This window comes from Galeopterus variegatus, unplaced genomic scaffold, assembly GCF_000696425.1.
Source record: "Galeopterus variegatus unplaced genomic scaffold, G_variegatus-3.0.2 Scaffold2501, whole genome shotgun sequence".
In the NCBI taxonomy this organism is placed as follows: Eukaryota; Metazoa; Chordata; class Mammalia; order Dermoptera; family Cynocephalidae; genus Galeopterus; species Galeopterus variegatus.
This window is the reverse complement of record NW_007728612.1, coordinates 127,369-149,459: the sequence shown is the minus strand read 5'-3', so window position 1 is coordinate 149,459 and position 22,091 is coordinate 127,369. Positions and strand designations below refer to the sequence as shown.

Below are 22,091 nucleotides of genomic sequence, written 5' to 3'. Positions count from 1 at the left end.
GGACCAGCAACGGGATCGCAACCCTCGGCGTTGCTCCCGCGCCTCGCTCAGCCAGTGAGCGGGAACCAGTCTGTATGTGGGATCTGAACCCTCAGCGGAAGCCCCGCCACACTCCCAAGTGGCGCACTGTAGCAGTGCGCCACCGGGCCGGCCCAAAGATAAACTTTTTAATGCATATGAGAACCTTATATTTTTCTGAGAGAGCATTTCCCCCAATACTGATGCCTTTGTAGCATCCTGGATCACCATTAAGCATTCAGAAAAAAACCCAAAGTATTTTAAGTATTATTATATATATATGTAACACAATATTTATATATATTTAACATTAAAACAAGGCTCCTGAAATACCTACCCTTCTTTCTAAAATACTCAATTAAAACTGTTTCCTATTTATCCCTAGGATTTAAATATTCTGTTGATAAATTCACATAGAAATATAAATCCAAGTACATAAGTTAACATATCTTGAAACTAAGATACATTGTAAAAGACACACCTCAAACCAGATAATGCCTACATTCAGGTAAAAATAAGGTAAATAGAAGGGCATAAGATAAGAAGATAGGGAAAAGAAAGTTCTTTATTTATTTATTTATTTGTATTTATTCCAAAAAGGTGCAATTAAAGGATTCAATTTGTAAAAAAATCAAGCCAGCAAATATTTTTAAAAAGATATATATAGCTGAAGATCCAGTTTCATTAACTTTGTGGCAAATTAATGGTTTACAAACATCAGTAGACATACCTGGCAGAGCAGTTATGAAATCCCTCTGCAACATAGGTTTAAGATACGAGTTTATGTGTCCATGTTGGTAATGACACATTTGGGATATAAGATGTTCCACAAATTCCACTTGATCGGACTCTGACCACTGCTCAAAATATTTGACACACAGTTCCTTTTCCTTCTCATAGCTTGCTGAGAGTTTCCGTTGCTTGGGCACAATCATACTGGAAGTGCCATTAGCAAGTTTTGTCTGCAGAAGGGAGGGATTTAAAAAAAACATAGCAATAAGTACTGAAAATGAGGGAAATACACATAATCTTCTGGCCTGGCATGCTATGTTACATGATTGAGCCCATTATTATTCTATTAGTAATTGGGCATTTGTGAACAGCAACTACATGGAAAGCCACAGAAATACTACAGTAAGTTGGTAAATCAGGTGTATTGTCAGAAGACTAAGCATCCATTTCCAAAAGTTCTTAGGAAGACATTCTTATTATCCAGAGATATACTGATGAAATCCGAAAGCAGAAAGAAAGTTAAAGTTATTATTACTAGCGAGCAAAAAGATAATTTGATTTTTCTTGTATACACCAGTTAATGGACATTTACATAATTATTTGTCCACAACTTGGTTTTCAATAGTCAAAAGAAGTAAGAAGTTCTCCATGCAAAGAAAGGACAATGAATATTCTGACACTCTGTGGTACCTTTGGAAATAAAGCTTAAATAACACTCATACGCTCAATCTACCCTTTTCCTTCCAAAAACTCCCATCTCCACAGGCAGCAAAATTGTATGTCAGAAAGTCTTTATTAATTGATTCATTCAGCAAGTACTTACTGAGCATCTACAATATGCCAAACACTGTCCTTGGTGCTAGGAATACAGCAATAAACAAAATAACCTTGTGTCTATCATCATAAACATATATTCTAGCATGGGAGACACATTAAAAACATAAGCAATAAATAGATAATATAATGTAGATACTGCTGTGAAGAAAAACAAAGTAAGACAAAGAGAACAAAAAAAAGTGTATGTTATTGTGTAGGCAATATTCTAGGATGGTCCCCCAAGATTCTTGACTCCTGGTATACACATACCTTCTCTCTCAGTTATTCAAACAAACACTAATGTAAGTACTGCTGTGATTAAAATAAGAGCCCAAATAGGTTGACCTTAAGGTAGGGAGATTATGCAGATGGGACTGACCTAATCACAAGAGGCCTTTAAAAACAGAGTTTCTCAGACTGGTTGCAGATGAGGAAGGGAGCCACACGGCAAGGAATGTGGGCATCCTCTAGGAGCTGAGAGTGGATCCTAGCCGATAGCCAGGGAGGAAACGGGGACCGCAGTACTACAATGGCAAGGAACTGAATTTTGCCAACATAAAGAATGAGCTGAGAAGAGGATTTTCTAACTTCCAGATGAGAACCCAGCTCAGCCAACATCTTGATTGATTTTAGCTCTGTGATATCCTGAGCAGAGAACCCAGCCACTCTGTGCCAGACTTCTGACCTACAGAGCTATAAGCTAATAAATGAGTGTTGTTTTAACTTGCCAAGTTTGTAGTGATTTGTTATGCAGAAATTAGAAAAAAACCGATATAGTTACTTAAGTCTACATGGTAAGAGAATTTCCCTAAAGAGCTGACACTTAATTGAGACACAAAAGAGATGAGGGAACTAGACATTTTTTTTTTTCTCCTTTTTGTCTTTTTTCGTGACCGGCAATGGATCGCAACCCTCAGTGTCACGCCCGTACCGGACTGGGACTGGCAATGGGATCGCAACCCTTGGTGTTGCGCCCGCACCTCGCTCAGCCAGTGAGCCGCCAGTCTGTATGTGGGATCCGAACCCTCGGCGGGAGCACCGCTGCGTTCCCATGCGGCGCACTGTAGCAGTGCGCCACCAGGCCGGCCCGGGAACTAGACATTTTGATACATGAGGGAAGAATGTTCTAGGCAGTGGGAAGTTTGAGACCAAAGGTCTTGGGTGTTAGTCTGTCTGGCGTGTTCAAGAAACAAGAACACCTGGTGTGGATGGAACCGAGTGAACTAAGAAGGAGAAATAAGGTTGGAGAAGTAGTTTGAGCCAAATCATTCAGATCATTTAGGTAGTGATAACTAATCTCCAAAGACAGCCCCAAACAATTCTAGCCTTCCCTCTACATGAATGCTGTTCCTCCCACCAGGAAGTGGAATTTATGTCCTATCCTTTGAATCTGGGCTTTGACTAACAATGTGGAGAAAGTTACACAAAGTCCTATCCTTTGAATCTGGGACGGCTAAGCCCTGGCAACTTTTGCTCACTCCTCCTTAGAGCCTTGAAGATGAGAAGCTATGTAGGGAGAGAGGCCATATGGAGAAGCACAAGCAGCATGAGATTGACATGATCTGACACCTCTTAAAAGGATCACTGCTGTGTGGAGAACAGACTATAGCAGATATGAATGGAAATAAGAAGGCCACCTAAGAGACTACCTCAACAATCTTTTGGACTAGAGTGGTAGCTATAGAGGTGGTAAGAAATAATTGGGGTTCAGCATATATTTTGAAGGCAGGTCCAATTGATTTGCTGAGAGACTGAATATGGATATGAGAAAAAAAGAGGAGACAAGGATAATACCCAAGTTTGAAGCTGGGGAACACTAGGAGAAGGTTCAGAAATAAACTTTTGCTGCTCTGAAGAGAGTATGATTTTCCTTAGAAAATAACCACAAATTGGTACAACTGGGTACCTTTCAAAGTCAGTTGATGAATTTTCGGCATATTTGTCTGAGGCAACCCCAATTTGGCAGGGAGACCGGTCTTACTATAGAGTATCCCTGACTAGACACGCTGAATATGGAACATGCCGTAAAACTGTACCAAATTTGGATAGCCCACTTCTGCTATTTAAGGCCGACTTGACTTATTTTCTAAATGTTACATCTATATGCAGGCCCCTTTACAACTGGTTTCTGACACATAGCTGAAAGTATATTTTCAAGAATGATATTAAGCCATTCTCTTTACACAGAAAGAGCTGACACCTGTAAACAGCAAGTCCTGGTGTAATGCTGGAAGTTTTCTAGCATAAATGCCACTGTTGTCTATGATATAGACTAAAAATTATTAATAAGAACCTTGTTGGACACAGGCCTTGGGGGACTTCAGAACTGCTTTTTGTGCAGGTTATTTGTTTGCATCTCAGAAAAGGAAAACTCATGAAATGTGGAGTAGGATTTAGAGAGCTAACAAATAGGTGGGTTTACAAACTTGACCAAATGCCACTTCTCATCCCAACAACCAAAACCTCCCAGTCCATCATCTTTTACATATTTGCCCTTTGTCTTTTTTGTTTGTTTGTTTGTGTCAGCTGGCCAGTATGGGATCTGAACTCTAAACTACTGAGCAACTGGCAAGCCCTGCCCTTTGTCTTTTAAAAGGTGGAAGTGAACCTGAGTTGGGTGCTATGAGAATACTGTTTTCTGGTTAAAGACCAGAAATGCCAGCAACAGAAAAGAAAAATCAGCAAGTTAATGAAATGACTCTACTTATACTTTAAATAAACCAGGTATTTCTATAATTATGGGGAGTCATGCTTTGATCAGTGGCTGTCAGACTGTTAACAGATAAAACTGCCTAAGGATTTAACAAGTTTGGTTATCCTGTTACAGGAGCTAAAATTCAGTCAAGACTTTCTTATGCTTTCAATGATAAAATTATAAATGGGACTTAAAACTTTTGGCTGTTAGAAATGAAGTATAAACAGAGCTTTCATGTATTTACTAACTGTTCTGGGCTATTCTAGCTGGTACTGCATTTTAGTCATCACCCCTCAAAACAAGAGTACTTCCTTGTGAGGTAGAAAGACACATACCCGAGGTCCTATTACTTCAAATGGGTTACTCTTAACCACTACCTCATATTACATTGTTTTAAAAGCTTTGGCCTTGAAGAAAACAACCTGGTTACAAATTCTAGCTCCTCAATTTATCAGCTGTGTGACGTGGAATAAATACCTTAATCTTTCTGAGTCTCTATTTCCCTCATCTATAAAATGCGGATAACAACAGAATCTATTTCACTGGGTTTTTGTGAGGATCAAATAAAAAACCTATGAAAAGCATTCTTAGCACACCACTTAGCACACAGTGGAGTACTCAATAAATCAACACTCTTAATGAATTTATGATACTGTTGGAATTGGGTTTTCCCCTCTTTTTGAACATATATCCTTCTTTCTCATTATGTAATATATAATTCTCCATTTCCATTTTCATTTAAGTATAATACACTCATGCACCACAGAACAACATTTTGGTCAATGCTGGACCACATATACAACAGAGGTCCTGTAAGATTTTAATGGAGTTGAAAAATTCCTTTCACCTAGTGATATTGTAGCTGTCATAACATTGTAGTGCAATTGCTATTTTTTAATAAGTTTAGTGTAGCCTAAGTGTACAGCATTATAAAGCCAGAGGGGTGTACAGTAATGTCCTAGGCCTTCACATTCACTCACCACTCACTCACTGACTCACCCAGAGCAACTCCCAGTCTTGCAAGCTCCATTCATAGTAAGTGCCCTATACAGGTGTAACATTTTTTATCTTTTATACCATTTTTACTTTACCTTTTCTATGTTCTGATATGTTTAGATACACAAATGCTTACCATTGTGCTACAACTGCCTACAGTATTCAGTACAGTAACATGCTCTACAAGTTTGTAGTATAGGAGCCATAGGCTAAACCATATAGACTAGATGTGTAGTAGGCTATACCATCTAGGTTTGTGTGAGTACGTTCCATGATGTTTGCACAATGATGAAATCATCTAACGACATTTCTGAGAACATATCCCTATCAATAAGTGACAAACGAGTATATACATAAAAGTGCATGATCTTAAGTGTACAGCTCGTTGAATTTTCACATGGTGAGCACACCTATGTAACCAGCACTCAGTCAAGAAAAAGACCATTATGAGCCTCATAAGCTCCCTTTTCAGGTCATCAGCCACCTTAAAAGTAATCACTATATTCGTTTCATTTAATATATATATATATATATTTTTGAAAACCATCTGCATATACAATTTTCAGTGGCATAAAAAACATATAATACTTAGGAATATGTTTGACAAAATATATGTAACATCTGTATACTGAAAAATTAAAAGACTGCTGAGGGAAATTCACAAAAAGATTTAAATATATGGAGAAATACAGTGTTCATACACTGGACTCAATATTAAGATGTTCATTCTTTCCAAATTGATGTATACAGTTAGTACGATATCAATTAAAATCTCAGCAAGCCAACTGACATGCTGATTCCAAAATTTGTAGGCAAATGCGAAGGACCTAAACTTAACCAAAATACTCCTGGGAACACAAAAAAGATAGAAGACTTATACTACTGAATTTCAAAACGTGTAGTAGTAATCAAACCAGTGTGGCTTTGATATAAGAACAAAAATAGATCAATGGAACAGAATAGAGTCCAGAAATAGACTGACACATGGCCAATTGATTTTCAAGAATAACTCAAATGATGTTGAATGAATTGGATATCCATACAGAAAAAAATGAACCTCGTTCCTTACTTCATGCCATATACAAAAATTAACAAGTGAGTTCTGGACTTATATGTATAAGCTAAAATTATAAAACTTCTAGAAAACATAGGAGAAAATCTTGGTATCTGAGGGACAGGCAAAAAATATAAAAGAAAAAAATTAATAGAATGGTATGTGGCAAAATTTAAAACTTATTTCCAAAAGAAACAGTTAAGAAAATAGAAAGACAAACTACACACTGGGAGAAAATATTTGCAATATAGTAGTCCCCCCCTTATCTGCAGGGGATATAGTCCAAGACCCCTAGTAGATGCCCAAAACCATGGATGGTACCAAACCCTATATATACTGTGCTATTTTTTCCTCTATATATAATGCCTATGATAAAGTTTAATTTATAAATTAAGTACAGTGACAGATTAACAATAATTAATAATACAATATAACAATACACTGTAATAAAAGTTATGTGAATATGATTTCTCAAAATATATTATTGAATTGTACGCATTTATTTTTGGGCCATGGTTGACCGCAGGTAACTGGAATCATGGAAAGGAAATAGTAGATAAGGGGGAACTACTATAAATGTGTTTGACAAAGGTTTTGTATCCAGAATATATAAAGAACTCTTAGAACTCAATAATAAGAAAATATATAACCCTGTTTTTTTTTTTTTTTTTAATGAGCAGAAGACTTGGACACTTCACAAAAAAAATCCACGATGGCCAATAAGCATATAAAAAGATGTTCAACATCATTAGTCACTGGGGAAATGCAAATTAAAATCATGAAACATGACTCTGTACTTCCCAATATGGCTAAAATGAAAAAGACTGACCATACCAAGTACTGACAAGAATGAGGAGCAACTAGGTCTCTCAGACATTGCTGCCACTAATGTCAAATGGTACAACCACTTTGGAAAACAGATTGATAGTTTTTCGCAAAGTTCAACATATACTTACTCTCCATATGACCCAGCAATTTCACGCCTAGGTATCTATCTACCCCACTAAAGTGAAACACAGTTCTACCCAAAGACTTGTACATTAATGTTCACTGCTGCTTTATTTGTAATAATCCAAAATCCCATCAAGAGATGAACTGATAAATTGTGGTGTATCCGTACAATGGAAGAGTACTCTGCAATGAAACGGATGAACTTCGGATATACAAAATGACAAATATGAATCTCAAAAACATGTTGAATGAAAGAAACCAGGCACAAAAGAGTATCTACTTTATGAGTCTACTTATATAAAACTCTAGGAACAACAAATCTAATTTTTGGTGATAAAAACAGATTGGTGGTTGCCTGGGGCTGGATGTGGGGGTGGGATTGGTTGGGGAAGGTCACAAGGGAACTTTTTGGGGCAATGAAAATATTCTATATCTTGACTGTGTATACAATTGCCAAAATTCATTGAACTATACACTTAAAATGGGTGTACTTTATTGTATATAAATTATATCTTAATAAAGTTGATGTTTAAAAAACTAAGAATAGAGTACTCCTAAGGATAAAAACCACTTTAATATTAGTTTCATTGTAACTAAGATGTTACATTTGTAGAGAACTCTGAAGATAAAGGTCTTTGTTTTCAAGTCTCTTTTCTCTACCATTCTCCCATAGACTTTCTACAAATGTCTAAAGTAAATGCAGCAAAATTTTCAATTTGAGAACTTTTGAAAACCCACAAGGGCACAGTAAAAAAGTTCAATTATTAAAAAATCAAAAGGTTATATATTAGGGTACATGGGAGAGGGGGTAATGGTTACTGGTGGTGGTAGAATTGATTTGGCTTTCCCAACAAAAGCTTGATGACTCAGCCGCTACTGTTCAAATATCTAGGAAAGCTGACAAACAGCCTCAGTTTAATGGTAACACTAACTTTCCACCTTGCCTGAACATCTCCTCTTTTGCTTTTTCATTTACAGTGAACAGTTGTCTCCAAAAGAAAGACAGAAAGAAATAAGCGGTAGGTGACAAGCACAGAAAATGAAAAGAGTTAAGTATTTATAGAACTGTCCTCCAGCTTAGTCCTCAAAGGCTAAGGGCTAACATTCTCTCCCCCACACCCCAAAAATACATTACATGTACCACTTTCAAAATTGCCATGAATTTCTCTGAAGCTGCAGCCTGAGCCAGGAGGGAAATATATACCCTTGAAGACACCTTCTGGCCTAACCACCACCACTGTAGTATTAAGTGTGCTGACTTTGCTAACTGTATTATGTATAGGTGGGAAAATACATCATGGACTGGCTACACTTGATGGTGAAATGACAGATGCTTCTAGTCTGCAGGCAAAAAAACCCTTGTTTTAACCAAAAGGAAGAGTGCAGTAGACAGAGAAAGAAAAATGTTCCAGTTCCAGACAGTGGACACTTTTTGGAAATGGGGCTGCAAGAACTAGATGAAGAGAGTATTTACGACCAGGGAGATGCAAATGATAAAATACACTCAAGAATTCTATTTGGCTTTCTTTGAGAAGGGCTTTGAGGAAAGGCTCTGGCACTGAAAACTGTGGTAGGGGAAAGGGGACATCATGATTAAGATGATGAATTATATTAAGAAAAAAATGGGCAAGGACTGTGTTGGGGATGAGGCTGCAGCCTAGGAAGAACACGACAAGAATAGTGTCTAAGGGTGGAACTTTAGTGTTATCAACCAATCAACAACAATTTATTGAGTGTTACTCGGAGCTGGGCACTTTACTAGGTGCTAGGGAAACTGGTGAACAGACACACAGTTTCTTTGCCTTCTCTGGGGAGGAGTTGGGGGAGAACATATAAATAAATATGTTAATTTCAAAAATCAATAAGGATTGTGAAGAAAACAAAGTAAGATGAAATAGGGAATGAATAGGCAGCCTACTTTAATTGGGGTAGTTAAGAAATGACTCTGAAGGAGGTGATATTTGAGCTGAGATATGAATGATGAAAAACGTCAGTCTTGTGCAGATCTGGGGGAAGAGTCTTCCAGACAGAAGTAGAACAAGTGCAAACGTGTTCAAATGAAAGACTGAAAGGAAGCCAGTGTGGCTGGGGCAGAGAGAATAAGAGGGAGAGTGGTGGAAAGTGAGGTGGCCTGGGGCCAGATCATATAAGGCCTTCTGGGCCATGGTAAGGAATTTGGATTTCATGTGAAGTGTAAAGGAGAGTGCCTGGAGGTTTTGAAGTAGTCAAGGATGACATCACATGATTTGTGCCTTAGAAATATTTACACTAGCTGCCACACAGAAAACAGACTGGGAACTGGGAAGGTGGGGAGGGGGTAACAAGAGCAAGTTGTAAGAGGAGAGGAAGGAAGACCAATTTGAAAGCTGATAATGGCTGGCTGGTCAGCTCAGTTGGTCAGAACATAGCCTTGTAACACCAAGGTCACAGGTTCAAATTCCCATACTGGCCAGCTGCCCCCCCCAAAAAAAAGAAAAGAAAAGGAATTAGAAAGCTGGTAAAATAATCCAGGCAAAAGGTGATCATGACTAGGATTAGAAGGGCAGATTAGGAAGTATTTAGAAAAAAGGTATTTCACTCTCACAAAAGAGGAATAAGGAGAAAGGGCCTGTTAAGAATTCTAAGTCTGTGTTATAACACACATTTATTTGAGTATAATGATTTACTTCTTCATTAAGGCTGGTCCTTTAGATATTTAGTTTGGTACATTATCCTAACGGGGAGAGAACCAGGTTTCTTGCTCCTGTGGCTAAGAGAAACAAATCAAAACTTGCAAGAGTTTTGAGGGGGAAAGGAAGAAATGTTTTTATATTCTCTATAGGCTATTGCAAGGCTTTAGTTAAATTAAGAATCTCAAAACATTAATTTTAAAGTTCTTTTTTCTATCATTTTCCTTCAATTTCCCCCCCCCCTTTTTTTTATAAAAGTCAACATTATCTTGGTTTAACTGAGAATGGGACTGTCTACATTTTGAATAGGAGGGTAAAAAAAATAAGTAAGCACACTTAGGGATGAAGATAGTGATAGCAGGAAGACCCAGAACAACTCTACAATTCCCAAAAAAGCTAGGGTAGAAAAGAAAAAGAATCCACAAGGGATAGAGCCATTGGCACCTGGGCATTCTTATAGAAGATTTCAAAAGAAATTGAAAAAATTTGGCCATAAATTGAACATGCAGGAAAAGGTATGTTCAAAAGATGGACTATAACTTTTAACATTTTAATTTTTCGTTCTTAAAAAAGCTTTGTAACTTTCAGTGACCAAAGAAGTAGTTCATTATCTTTTTTTGGGGTAGGGTGGCGAGTGGGAGTCCAGATGAAAAGAAAAAGATGGCTGTACGTATAGAATGGGGCATTCACTTCAGCAGAAATAAACACCACATTTCTCAGTGGGATTATTGTATTAATATTTTAACAGCTTCTACTAAATATGATTACATATTAGGTGAACTCATAAATATGTCAGATCTGATTAGTGCATGTGGAAGACAGGAAGGGGCAGATTTGTCAGCAGAGGGAAAGTTCACGATATAAACCTAACTGATTTTTAATAAACAACAAGTAAAAGCTAGCAATCATTTCAATTCTTTTAAATAAAACTCAATAGGAAATGAACTCATAATGTTCCAGTATATACAATTATTTAAAAACTGGACACCTACTAATCTTTTTTTCTATTTGCTAACTATAGAAAAAACCATATATAAAGTTCACCAAAATCAAGGCCATTTTGGTTATGTCCTGATTTTTGGCTTAAAAAGACAGAATAGTCACTTAAAATTTTTAGGTTTCAAAACTGAGACTCTTGTTTCTTTAGTGGGCTCCCTCATTGCAGCTTTATAGCTTACAGGGTGATAGGATCTTTTGTTCTAAACCAAGAAATTCACAGCAGTTTAATTTACTGCTGATTATAGCTACTAACTGCACACACCTCCAAGGCTGATAAACCCACTAATGTAGACAGTGCCACCTTAAAAGCATTTTTGGAGGGGTCCTAGTGATGGCGGGAAAAGGACATAATGTTTAATTATAAGAAATGATTGAAATAGGCACAAACATACCCCGGGTGCCTCTGCACTGCAGCAAGCTCTAAACTTGTTATCGTTAATGGTTTAAATTTCACTGTGCTAATCATTTCAGGACACAAGCCTTTCTTGATAATCTAATGAATTATTCCAACATCCTTCAGCAAAAAAAAAAAACCTTCCATGACAGCACTAATTACAAGACGTTTTCCCAGTGCTTATGTAAAATATGACAGAGCAGCAGCTTAGGGAATTGCAGAAAACTGCTTCTAATTTCCACTGAGAAACTGACAAACACCTCTCTTTCATCTCTCCCAGCTCTCAAGTAAGATTTAACTTTCTCATTTAGTTAATTACCGAGTGAGGATCATCATTTCCCCGGATCGGAGCGGCACAGAGCCTTTATCGTGTTAACTTGTGAACTTGATCGATGGCTGCTGCTAAAACTTAATAACTTCACCCCCTGGCAAATTGTAAGATAAATATAATAGGAGAAACTCTGACAGTAAAAACCTGCCAGAAATGAGAGCTGTGTTTATGTTTCTTTGCAGGCAGCAAAAAAACAACCGACAGCTTATTACTGGTTGCGTGTTACTTATATTTAAAAGACTCCAGGCAGTTAACTTTCTACGTACTGTTAAAACTTTGCTTACAACATGGGAAAAAACCGGAAGAAAGCACCAGTGATGCAGATTTGGGCAAGTGAGAGAAGAAGAAAAAACAGGGAGAAGGGCAACACAAGGAACCAAATACACTGTGTAAAATCTTTTAAAATGTCATGTTTATCATATAAAATGTCCAACCAGCATAAATAGGCAGAAAATCCTTTTAAAAACTAAATCTGGACTTCTACGACACCATATGAGCTATATATGTAGGAGCAAAGCAAGAGAATTTTGCTCACTCAAATTTTTTCTATGACCATGGGTCCATGCCTGAAGAATTCAATTAACTGCAGAATTCCTAGATCTCATTTCAAAAACCCCTGCAGGTAGAAAACCATTCACTAAATACACCATTTAACCCTTTTGAAACAATGAATACAACACTATAGCCAGGAAATGAGTAACTTAGTCTAGAACACTTCACCTAGTCTTACATTCACATTCCACATCTAGGCTAGTCAACCAGAAGGAAACAGTCTGATGAAAGTTTTCCTTTTGGTAAAATTTGAATCTGAGCTTGGAATTTCAACATTTAACTGTGAAATAGTTGGTATAGCATGAATTTTATGCCTTTTATAACCATCAGTACCAAAGACAATAGACAAGGTATAGCAATGAGGTATAACAACAATAGAATTACTGCTCATTAATGCCTGTCTCCCTCACCCCCAAGACTGACAACAGGGCTGAAAGCAAATCTGTATATAAATTGCCAGGTCTATCAGACTGACCACTCTCATAGTATAGAAATGTTATAAAAAACAAAATATGAACTAAATTTTGGGGAGGACAGAGAAAGGCAGGAAAGGTCTATAAGCCTAACTTGTATGACTGTATTTAGTATCCATCATGTGCTACGAGACTGCCAATGAGCTGAAGGCTTCATGCTGCAGTCCAAAGGGCCACCATTTTGAAAGTCAAAAGGATTTGGAAAACTGGACATCGAAATAGTGAACCAAATTCATATTCACCATAGGTGAAATCTGATTCACTTTGTTTTGTTTTTACTCTAATTAAGTAAGGCTTTATTGGGAGGTCAACCAAAGAAAGATCAATTGATGTTCTGAAAAACAGTATTTATAATAGACACATTTTAGAAAATGTGAAAAATGCAGAAGAACAAAGAATATAAAAATTGCCTGTAACTTCCATTATCAACAAATAGACAATGCCCACAATTTTCGTGGGTATATATCATCCTAGTCTTTTAAAAGAATTATTAGCTAATTGTTTAATGTATGTGGGGAGGGAAGGGTATTTCTGTGCCATCTAGAGGATTCTTTGTTCATAACATGAAATTAATCAGAGCAGGCAAAATTAATCTCCTTTGCTGAATACCTTAGAGAAGTCAAGATCTGATCCTGGAGGATACAGAATTACAGGCCTCTGTGACTGTAGAAGGAAGTGGAAGCAAGAGGAGGAAGAGGAGGGAAGAGGAAGGGGTGAGGAGGGGAAGTAAAGAGAAGGGGAAGAGTGACAAGAATGGGAAGGGGACAGGAGAGGAAGGAGGAGATGCTGGGGTTAGAGAAGAGAGTAGGAGATGGAGAGGAATGACAAAAGTGGTGATGAGGGAAAGGAGAGTGGGGACTAGGGGGTGGGGTGGGTGAGAAATGAGGAAAAAAGGAGAAAGAGGAATAAGAAGAGGTAGGGAAGAGATGAGGAAGGGGAAAGAAATGACGGGCTGAAGAAGAGATGAAAGGAGATGGCTAGGGGAGAGGTGAAGGGGGGCGTGGGGAAGGAGGTTGGGAGAGATAAGGGGGGAGCAGAATGAATATAACCAAATGCAAAAGGGACCCAGCATTACCAAGCTCACCTGCTCTAAGAGGAGCAATATGCTTGTCGGGCAAATAGGTCCTCTCCCACACAATAAACAATAAACATCAAGAGGGAGAGGAGATGAAAAATGATTTTTAAAATCACTACTTAATGTTTCAGGCAGAGTAATAAAGTTTAATTGTCTAGAATCTGGTTGCTCTTTCTGTATAACTTCCTCAGATAGAGTTGCTCATCTGGATGTTAAATGATGTTAATATTACCAAAATAAAATTTTTGTGATAGTAAAAGTTTAAACTAAGAGTTTTTCCCCCCAATTCTCCCTCATGTCCTCCCTTTGTTGAGCATAAGAAAGTTAAGTTCTACCATATATTATAGGGGATGATGGAGGCATCGCCTGCCAGAGGAAAACAGAGACACACTTAAAATACAATTAAAAAGAACATGGGGAAAATACAGTCAGTGTTAAATAAAGATGGAAAAAACCACCCTTCTCCTTTTGGTGTTCTAATCCTTAGATTATTGTGTCCTATATAAAGGTCTCAATGACTTGGTAAAACTTGCTCCTGAAGAAAGCCTTTGAGAAGCTTTATCTAAAACCTGGATTAGGAAAATACAAGAATTGTTTAAACAGTATCTCAAGAAGGGCCGAGCCTGTGGCGCACTCGGTAGAGTGCGGCGCTGGGAGCGCAGGAGCGCTCCCTCCCCCCCGCCCCCGCGGGTTCGGATCCTATATAGGGATGGCCGGTGCGCTCACTGGCTGAGTGCCGTGTGGCCGATCTCAAAAAAAGACAAAACAAACAAACAGTATCTCAAGAAGCCAACTCAGCTTTCTAGAAGAAATTCAACTCTTTCCAAATGCTTGTTAATGCATGTTAAATGCAGCAAGAAATAATCCTATGAGGCAGCAGCACAGGCCTCTCTTAGCTTCAGTGAATGAAGTAAATGACTTGTAACTTCTGGAAGTCTTGGTTATCTGCAGGTAAAACTTTAATAACCCTTGGAGCATCAAGGGACTAAAGACATTTCTCTCCGGAATACTTTGGTAATTGTTTTCTTAATTTATCCAGCAAAAGCTTAGTTTGGTTGCAGCATCTGTTTTTTAGCAGAGATGATCAAAATAACTTGCTCAGATTCATGTAAGTTAGTAGAGTTCAGACTAAATTTCAAACTGCAGTTATTACATATCAACTGTATAGCTTCCTAAAATGAAATTCTGGTACTTCCTCTTTTTAATGACAATGAAGCTCCAAGTCAATGACAAGACTAAATGTAGAAGACCAGGATTACTTTGCATAAATGGATAAATGCATTTTTTTTAACCAAAAGAGGATTATGAGTACCAAGACCACAAGTGCCACATTGAAGCCAGCCCAAATGTCCTTCTAAAGAAGTTTATGTTTATGTAATAGGATATTGTAAAAAATAACCATCATGATTTGGCACTACTGCTATCCCAACTCTACCATTTACTTGGTGTGTGATCTTGGGTAAGTTACTTAACCTTTCTGTACCTCAAATTCCTCATCTATGAAATGGTGATTCTTATAGTACTTAGTTGGAAGTGTTAACATTAGGATAAAAATAAGATAATACATATAAAGGCATTTAGAAGAGTACTTAGCACAAGGGGCATAAATTGTCATGGTTTTTTTTTTTTTTCCTTTTTGTCTTTTTTCGTGTCCGGCAACGGATCGCAACCCTCAGTGTCGCGCCCGTACTGGACCGGGACCAGCAACGGGATCGCAACCCTCGGTGCCGCGCCCGCACCTCGCTCAGCCAGTGAGCGGGAACCGGTCTGTATGTGGGATCCGAACCCTCGGCGGGAGCGCCACCGCATTCCCAAGCGGCACACTGTAGCAGTGCGCCACCGGGCCGGCCCCATAAATTGTCATGGTTTTAACTAGAAAGGATTACAATCGACACAGATGCTAATTATAATTACCTTAAATACCTTATTAAATGCAATCTTCTCTGCTTTTACAATAATTTTATGTCCAGAAAACTTCACTTTCAAACTAGATTTATAGGCTGGCCAGTTGGCTCAGTTGGTTAGAGCATGGTGCCAATAACACCAAGGTCCAGGGTTTGATCCCTATACTGGCCAGCTGCCCCCAAACACAAAAAATAAAAACTAAACTAGAATTATAGCCCTGGAGGACGGAGATTATGACCTAAGTCTCTTGTATCTACATATCAGCAGCTCAAAAATATTTGGCAAACTGAATTTTTAATCCAAACTAGTGTAAGAGGTGGATATTGCTTTTTGGGAGTACAGTAAAAGGCCTTGTGACATAAACATATTGGGAATCCCCTTCTCTCACCAACAAAAATGCTACTATCACTACATTGATGCTTTGCTCATATGCCCTCCAATCTTTAATCCATTTTCTAAGATTGGTTTCAACTTTTTTTTTTTTTTTTCTTCTTCTCTGACTGGCCAGTACAATGATTGAACCCTGGACCTTTATATTTTAATGTAATAAAATATGTGAAATGTTACTATGTAAAAATTTAAGAATCAAAGTAAAACTGAATGCCTAAAAATAATAATGACTGATACTAGGTTAATTTCTTTTTTTCCTTTTTGTCTTTTTTCGTGACCGGTAACGGGATCACAACCCTTGGTGTCGCGCCCATACCGCGACTGGCAATGGGATCGCAACCCTCGGTGTCGCGCCTGCACCGCGCTCAACCAGTGAGCTGACTGGTCTCTATATGGGATCCAAACCCTCGGCGCCGCGCTCCCAGGCACCGCACTCTACCGAGTGCGCTACCGGGCCGGCCCGATACTATGTTAATTTTAATGAAACTAAACAATTAGAGAAGATAGAAAAGAACAAAAGGAAGACCTCAAAGTATTTTCTATAATATGGAATAAAGGACATTCGCACATTGTCCCCCCCCCCAACTTTTCAGAGCTATTGTTAAAACATATTTCCATAACACCCAAATTCAGTGAAGGAAGAACAGTAAGGTAATTATCAGAATGCTAACAAGACTACCAGTGTATTACTTTAATTCTTAAAATCCACTTTATTGGTTTCTACCAAAGAGCTAACATCCTGTAAGGCACAAAGTACATTTTGCTTCCTTTTGAATTTTGACTTTGTTTTAGTAATCAGCAAACACAGAGCTAGGGCAGAAATCAGATTAAAATTCTGGCTGTCATCAGCACGTACCCCCTTTCTCTCAAAAAATTATCAGAAAAACTCCCTTTTCTCTCAAAAATTTTTGTTTTAAGATTATTTACATTTCTCCCACGTGAGCACCATTTTTATGGGGTTTCATAGACCAGAGATTGCAGAGCTTTGGTCTTTCTGAGAAAAGACATTGAATTCCCCCCCCGCCCCCCGAATAGGACAAACTCTGTCCAGGCGTCTTTAGTGTGTATTTGCTGAGAAAGGAGGTGGGGCAAGCATATGAAAATCAGGAAGATAGTTAAATCCACAATATTTGTTCACTTGGTTTGGAAATAGGAATTGTATTCTTTCTTTGCAGAACCTGGCTTTTCTTAAGGCAGGAAATGGTTTCTATAAAGTCCTTTTTTTTTTATTACCCAACTTAATTTTCCTTCACTTGGGTGTGGCTTATGCTCATATGGACCACGGTAAGTATGAAACTCAAGGGTATCAACTCCCATGAAATTTTTCTGTGTCAAACATTCTGTAGTTGCTCTATTTTTCTTTTCCATTTAAGAAATACAAACTGAAATTTGATACTCTGGAAACAAACCATTCATGAAAAAATTTCCTTACAGTTGACACACGTTTTCACATAGCCCCACAGTAAAACTGAGGCAGGATAGTGTAAAAGAGATTTAGGCCCGGTTTAAATGACTGATTAGTTATGTGGCCTTGGGCAAGTCTTTATCTACTGGCATGGGACCTCATCTGAAAAATCAGTGGGTGGGTGGGCATCTGACAGTCTGGCGCTTATATTTTGAGTCAATAATCTGGTTTCATGGTAAATTAGAGTTGAGTAAATACATTTAAAAACAGAGATTCAGGGGCCGGCCCGGTGGCACACTGCTACAGTGCGCCGCTTGGAAGCGCGGCGGTGCTCCCACAGAGGGTTCGGATCCCACATACAGACCGGTTCCCGCTCACTGGCTGAGTGAGGTGCGGGGGCGACACCGAGGGTTGCGATCCCGTTGCTGGTCCCGGTCCGGTACGGGCGCGACACTGAAGGTTGCGATCCGTTGCCGGACACGAAAAAAGACAAAAAAAAACAAAAACAAAAAAACAGAGATTCATTTCTTTTTTTTTCGGGTACGGGCACGACACTGAAGGTTGCGATCCGTTGCCGGACACGAAAAAAGACAAAAAAAACAAAAACAAAAAAACAGAGATTCATTTCTTTTTTTTCTTTTCTTTTTTTTTCCATGTCCGGCAACGGACTGCAACCCTCAGTGTCGTGCCCGTACCGGACCGGGACCGGCAATGGGATCGCAACCCTCGGTGTTGCTCCCACGCCTCGCTCAGCCAGTGAGCGGGAACCAGTCTGTATGTGGGATCTGAACCCTCAGCGGGAGCGCCGCTGCGCTTCCCAAGCGGCGCACTGTAGCAGTGCGCCACTGGGCCGGCCCCAGAGATTCATTTCTAACTAAAAAACCCAGCATATTAGAGTTTAACTATGTAACTCAAATTAAAAAAATTTTTTCCATAATATTATTTGAGCAAGCAATATATTCCATAATCCTAAGAATAAGTCAACTTTTCCTAAACAATTGAGTTTTTAATGCAAAGAAAGGCTGTTATTCTGAGTGACAGGTACACAGGTAACATTATTATTCTCTGACTTTTTTACATGCTTAAAATATTCCAAAATTAATAATTTAAAGATTTAAAACTTTTAAAGTTTTAACCTTCCTCAGAGGTGACACTAGGATCTGAAGCCCAAATGCCTTCTTGAAGTTTTCTGTCTCAATCTGCCTCATTTTTTTCATATCTACTCTCTTGATAATTTCCCCATCCATCCCTCCCCATAGTTCCCAGTATTTAAGAAAAGGTTTTCTAGAAAATTGTCGATAAATGAATTTACCTCTTTATTAAAAATCCCTTTACTTTACGAAAAGTTATATATACCAAATGGTCTTATTTAGGGCCAAATCAAAGTTGTAGGGCAAAAAGAAGAGTCTGCAAATAGATATGAAAATTCTACTGCAATCCTCTCAATGCTTTATCAAGCTTATAACGGTCATGGTAAGATGGCTACTGTTCGCTGACAGTTTAATTTTCAGCATTATAGCCCATAGCCTGCTGTATCATAGAGATCTTTTTCTTTCAGATTCCAAAGTTCATCAAGTGCCCTTAAGGTCAAGGTGACATATTAGCTACGATAATAAATAAATAAATATGGACAAGCACTGGGCCCCTATTTCCATTTGAAAGAATTAAGTTTCATTAGAGGTTATGAGTACAGTACAAGCAGAATCTGTGGCATCATCTTCTATGGTGATAACATTTTTTTCATAGCAAGCAATCTAGTGAGCTTACATTGTAAGTAAGTAAGGCTGGGAAAGTGGGCTGATATCAAAATGAACAGGAACTAGGAGAGTAGCAGTGAGAATGGGGGTTGAGGGTGAGACAAAAGACAGCATCAAGACATTTGGGGGATATATTCTTAAAGATAATACCAAGAATCCAGGGCATCACTTATGGAGGACGTAAAATAAATTATTATTTTGAAGTAATACTGCATAGTATCAGACAGGCCCAAGCCCATGTCCTGTGTCTGCCATGTAAGAACTATGTAGGCTTGAGCAGGCTCAATTTTTTTCACCTTAATACCACCTATTTCCTAGGGTTGCTGTAAGAAATAACAGGTTATGTATATCGAGTGCTTAGAACAGGGTCTAGCACATATATGCTCAATAAAGGTAGATGTTGTTGTTTTCTAGTGCCAAGAAACCATCTCAACAATTCAGGTTGTATCAGGACCTGCCCACCAAACTTTAAAACTGGAGTTTTAACTGAAACTTCATATCAAATTTCCCAGGAAGGGGAAATATGAATTGAAATATTTAAAAAATATACTAACTTGTATGGCCACCATTAGCTGATGGAATTGGGATAGAACTGTGAAGTAAAGAATTAAAATTTAATATGTGATTTAGATTGTAAGAGTAGCTTGGTAGAACCAGGCTAGAGGCTTTGGGAAAAATCAGAGGAAACCATAACTTGGGGAATTTTTTTTGTATACAGTGTTATCTCTCTCCCCTCACCACTCTCTTTTTTGTTTGTTTTGGCAGCTGGCCAGTTTGGGGATCTGAATCCATGACCTTGGTGTTAAAAGGCTGTGTTCTCTAACAACTGAGCTAACTGGCCAGCCTATATATATAAATATATATATAGGACCTTCAATGTGCAAATGCTATAATAAACAATGCAAAGGTCACACAGATGGTAGATACTGATGAGTCAATTCTAAAATTTATTTGGAAATGCAAATGGCTAAGAATAATCAAGAAAATCTTGAGGAATAACAAAATAGCTGGAGGACTTACTACCAGAGTTAAAAATTTTGATAAAGGCCTATACGCATATGGTCACATAATCTGTGACAGAGCAAACAATCCAGTGCAGTGGGAAATACACATTTTAATAAATGGCGCTGGATTAACTAGATATAACATTGAAAAAGAGAAAGAATTCTCACCTGTATCTCACACCATACACAAAAATCAAATGAACTGTAGGTCTAAATCAAAGGTAAAGCAATAAAATTTATTTATTTATTTATTTATTTATTTACAGTGGTTGGCTGGTATGGGGATCCAAACCCTTGACCTTGGTGTTACCAACACCATGCTCTAGCCAACTGAGCTAACTGGCCAGCCCTAAAACAATAAAATTTTAGAAGAAACATAACAATATCTTCATGATATTGGGGTAGGCACATATTAAATAGAATGTAAAAATATTAACTATATAAGGCAAAGATCAATAAATTAGATGATAATAAAATTTAGGAACCTCTGTTTATCAATAGACATCATTGAAAAAGTGAAATGGCAAGTCACAGAGCAGGAAAAGATATTTACAGTTCATACATCAGACAAAAGATTTGTATCCAGAATTTATAAAGAACAAATCCTTAAGGAAAATACATAAAACACAATATAAAAATGGGCAAAAGACTTGAACAGGCACTTTACATCCAAACAGCAAATCAACATACAAAAAGATGCTCAACTTAAATAGTGTTCAGGGAAATTTAAATTAAAAACACAATGTGACAACAATGTGAATAAACTTAACACAACTGAACTGCACACTTAGAAATGGTAAGATAGTAAATTTTATGTTCCATGTTTTTTAAACACAATTAAAAACAAACCCACAACATGATATGTGATACTGCTACACACCACCAGCATGCCACAATGAAAAAGCCAGACAGTTAATTGTTGGTTGGTAAGAAAAAGGAACAATGGAACTTTCATTCACTGCTGTTGGGGGATAAACTGGCAGAGTCTGGAAATTCCAATTCCCTTCTTTGTTACATACCCATTAGAACATATGTATTGTACATATTCATGAAAAGATATGTACAAGAATTTTTCTGTAGTGGTCAAAATCTAAAAGAAACCCAAATGTTCATCAATAGTAAAATGAATAAGTGAATTATGGTAATATATGTATAATAAAATATTACATATCAATGAGAATAAACAAATTACAAATATATGCAACAAGGTGAATGACTCTTATTAAAGACATTACTCTGAGTGAAGTAATCACACAGAAAAGAATACATACTGTATGGATTTATAAGAGTCTCAAAAACAGGCAAAATGAATGTATGGTATTAGAAGTGTGGATACAGAGTGGGAGAAAATATTTGCAATTTGTTTATTCTCATTGATATGTAATATTTTATTATACATATATTACCATAATTCACTTATTCATTTTACTATTGATGAACATTTGGGTTTCTTTTAGATTTTGACCACTACAGAAAAATTCTTGTACATATCTTTTCATGAATATGTACAATACATATGTTCTAATGGGTATGTAACAAAGAAGGGAATTGGAATTTCCAGACTCTGCCAGTTTATCCCCCAACAGCAGTGAATGAAAGTTCCATTGTTCCTTTTTCTTACCAACCAACAATTAACTGTCTGGCTTTTTCATTGTGGCATGCTGGTGGTGTGTAGCAGTATCACATATCATGTTGTGGGTTTGTTTTTAATTGTGTTTAAAAAACATGGAACATAAAATTTACTATCTTACCATTTCTAAGTGTGCAGTTCAGTTGTGTTAAGTTTATTCACATTGTTGTCACATTGTGTTTTTAATTTAAATTTCCCTGAACACTATTTAAGTTGAGCATCTTTTTGTATGTTGATTTGCTGTT

The 22,091-nt window shown here is 37.6% G+C and overlaps 1 protein-coding gene across 4 annotated transcripts in view; it reads right to left on the bottom strand.

Annotated features, from left to right (window-relative positions):
* Window positions 1-22,091, bottom strand: part of BTRC (beta-transducin repeat containing E3 ubiquitin protein ligase) — a 168,371-nt gene that overhangs the window by 28,507 nt on the left and 117,773 nt on the right. For all 4 annotated transcript variants that reach the window (XM_008581994.1, XM_008581996.1, XM_008581997.1 and 1 more), the window contains one exon: window positions 749-980. In XM_008581994.1, the coding sequence (XP_008580216.1) occupies window positions 749-980 (232 nt within the window). The remainder of the gene's footprint in view (window positions 1-748; window positions 981-22,091) is intronic.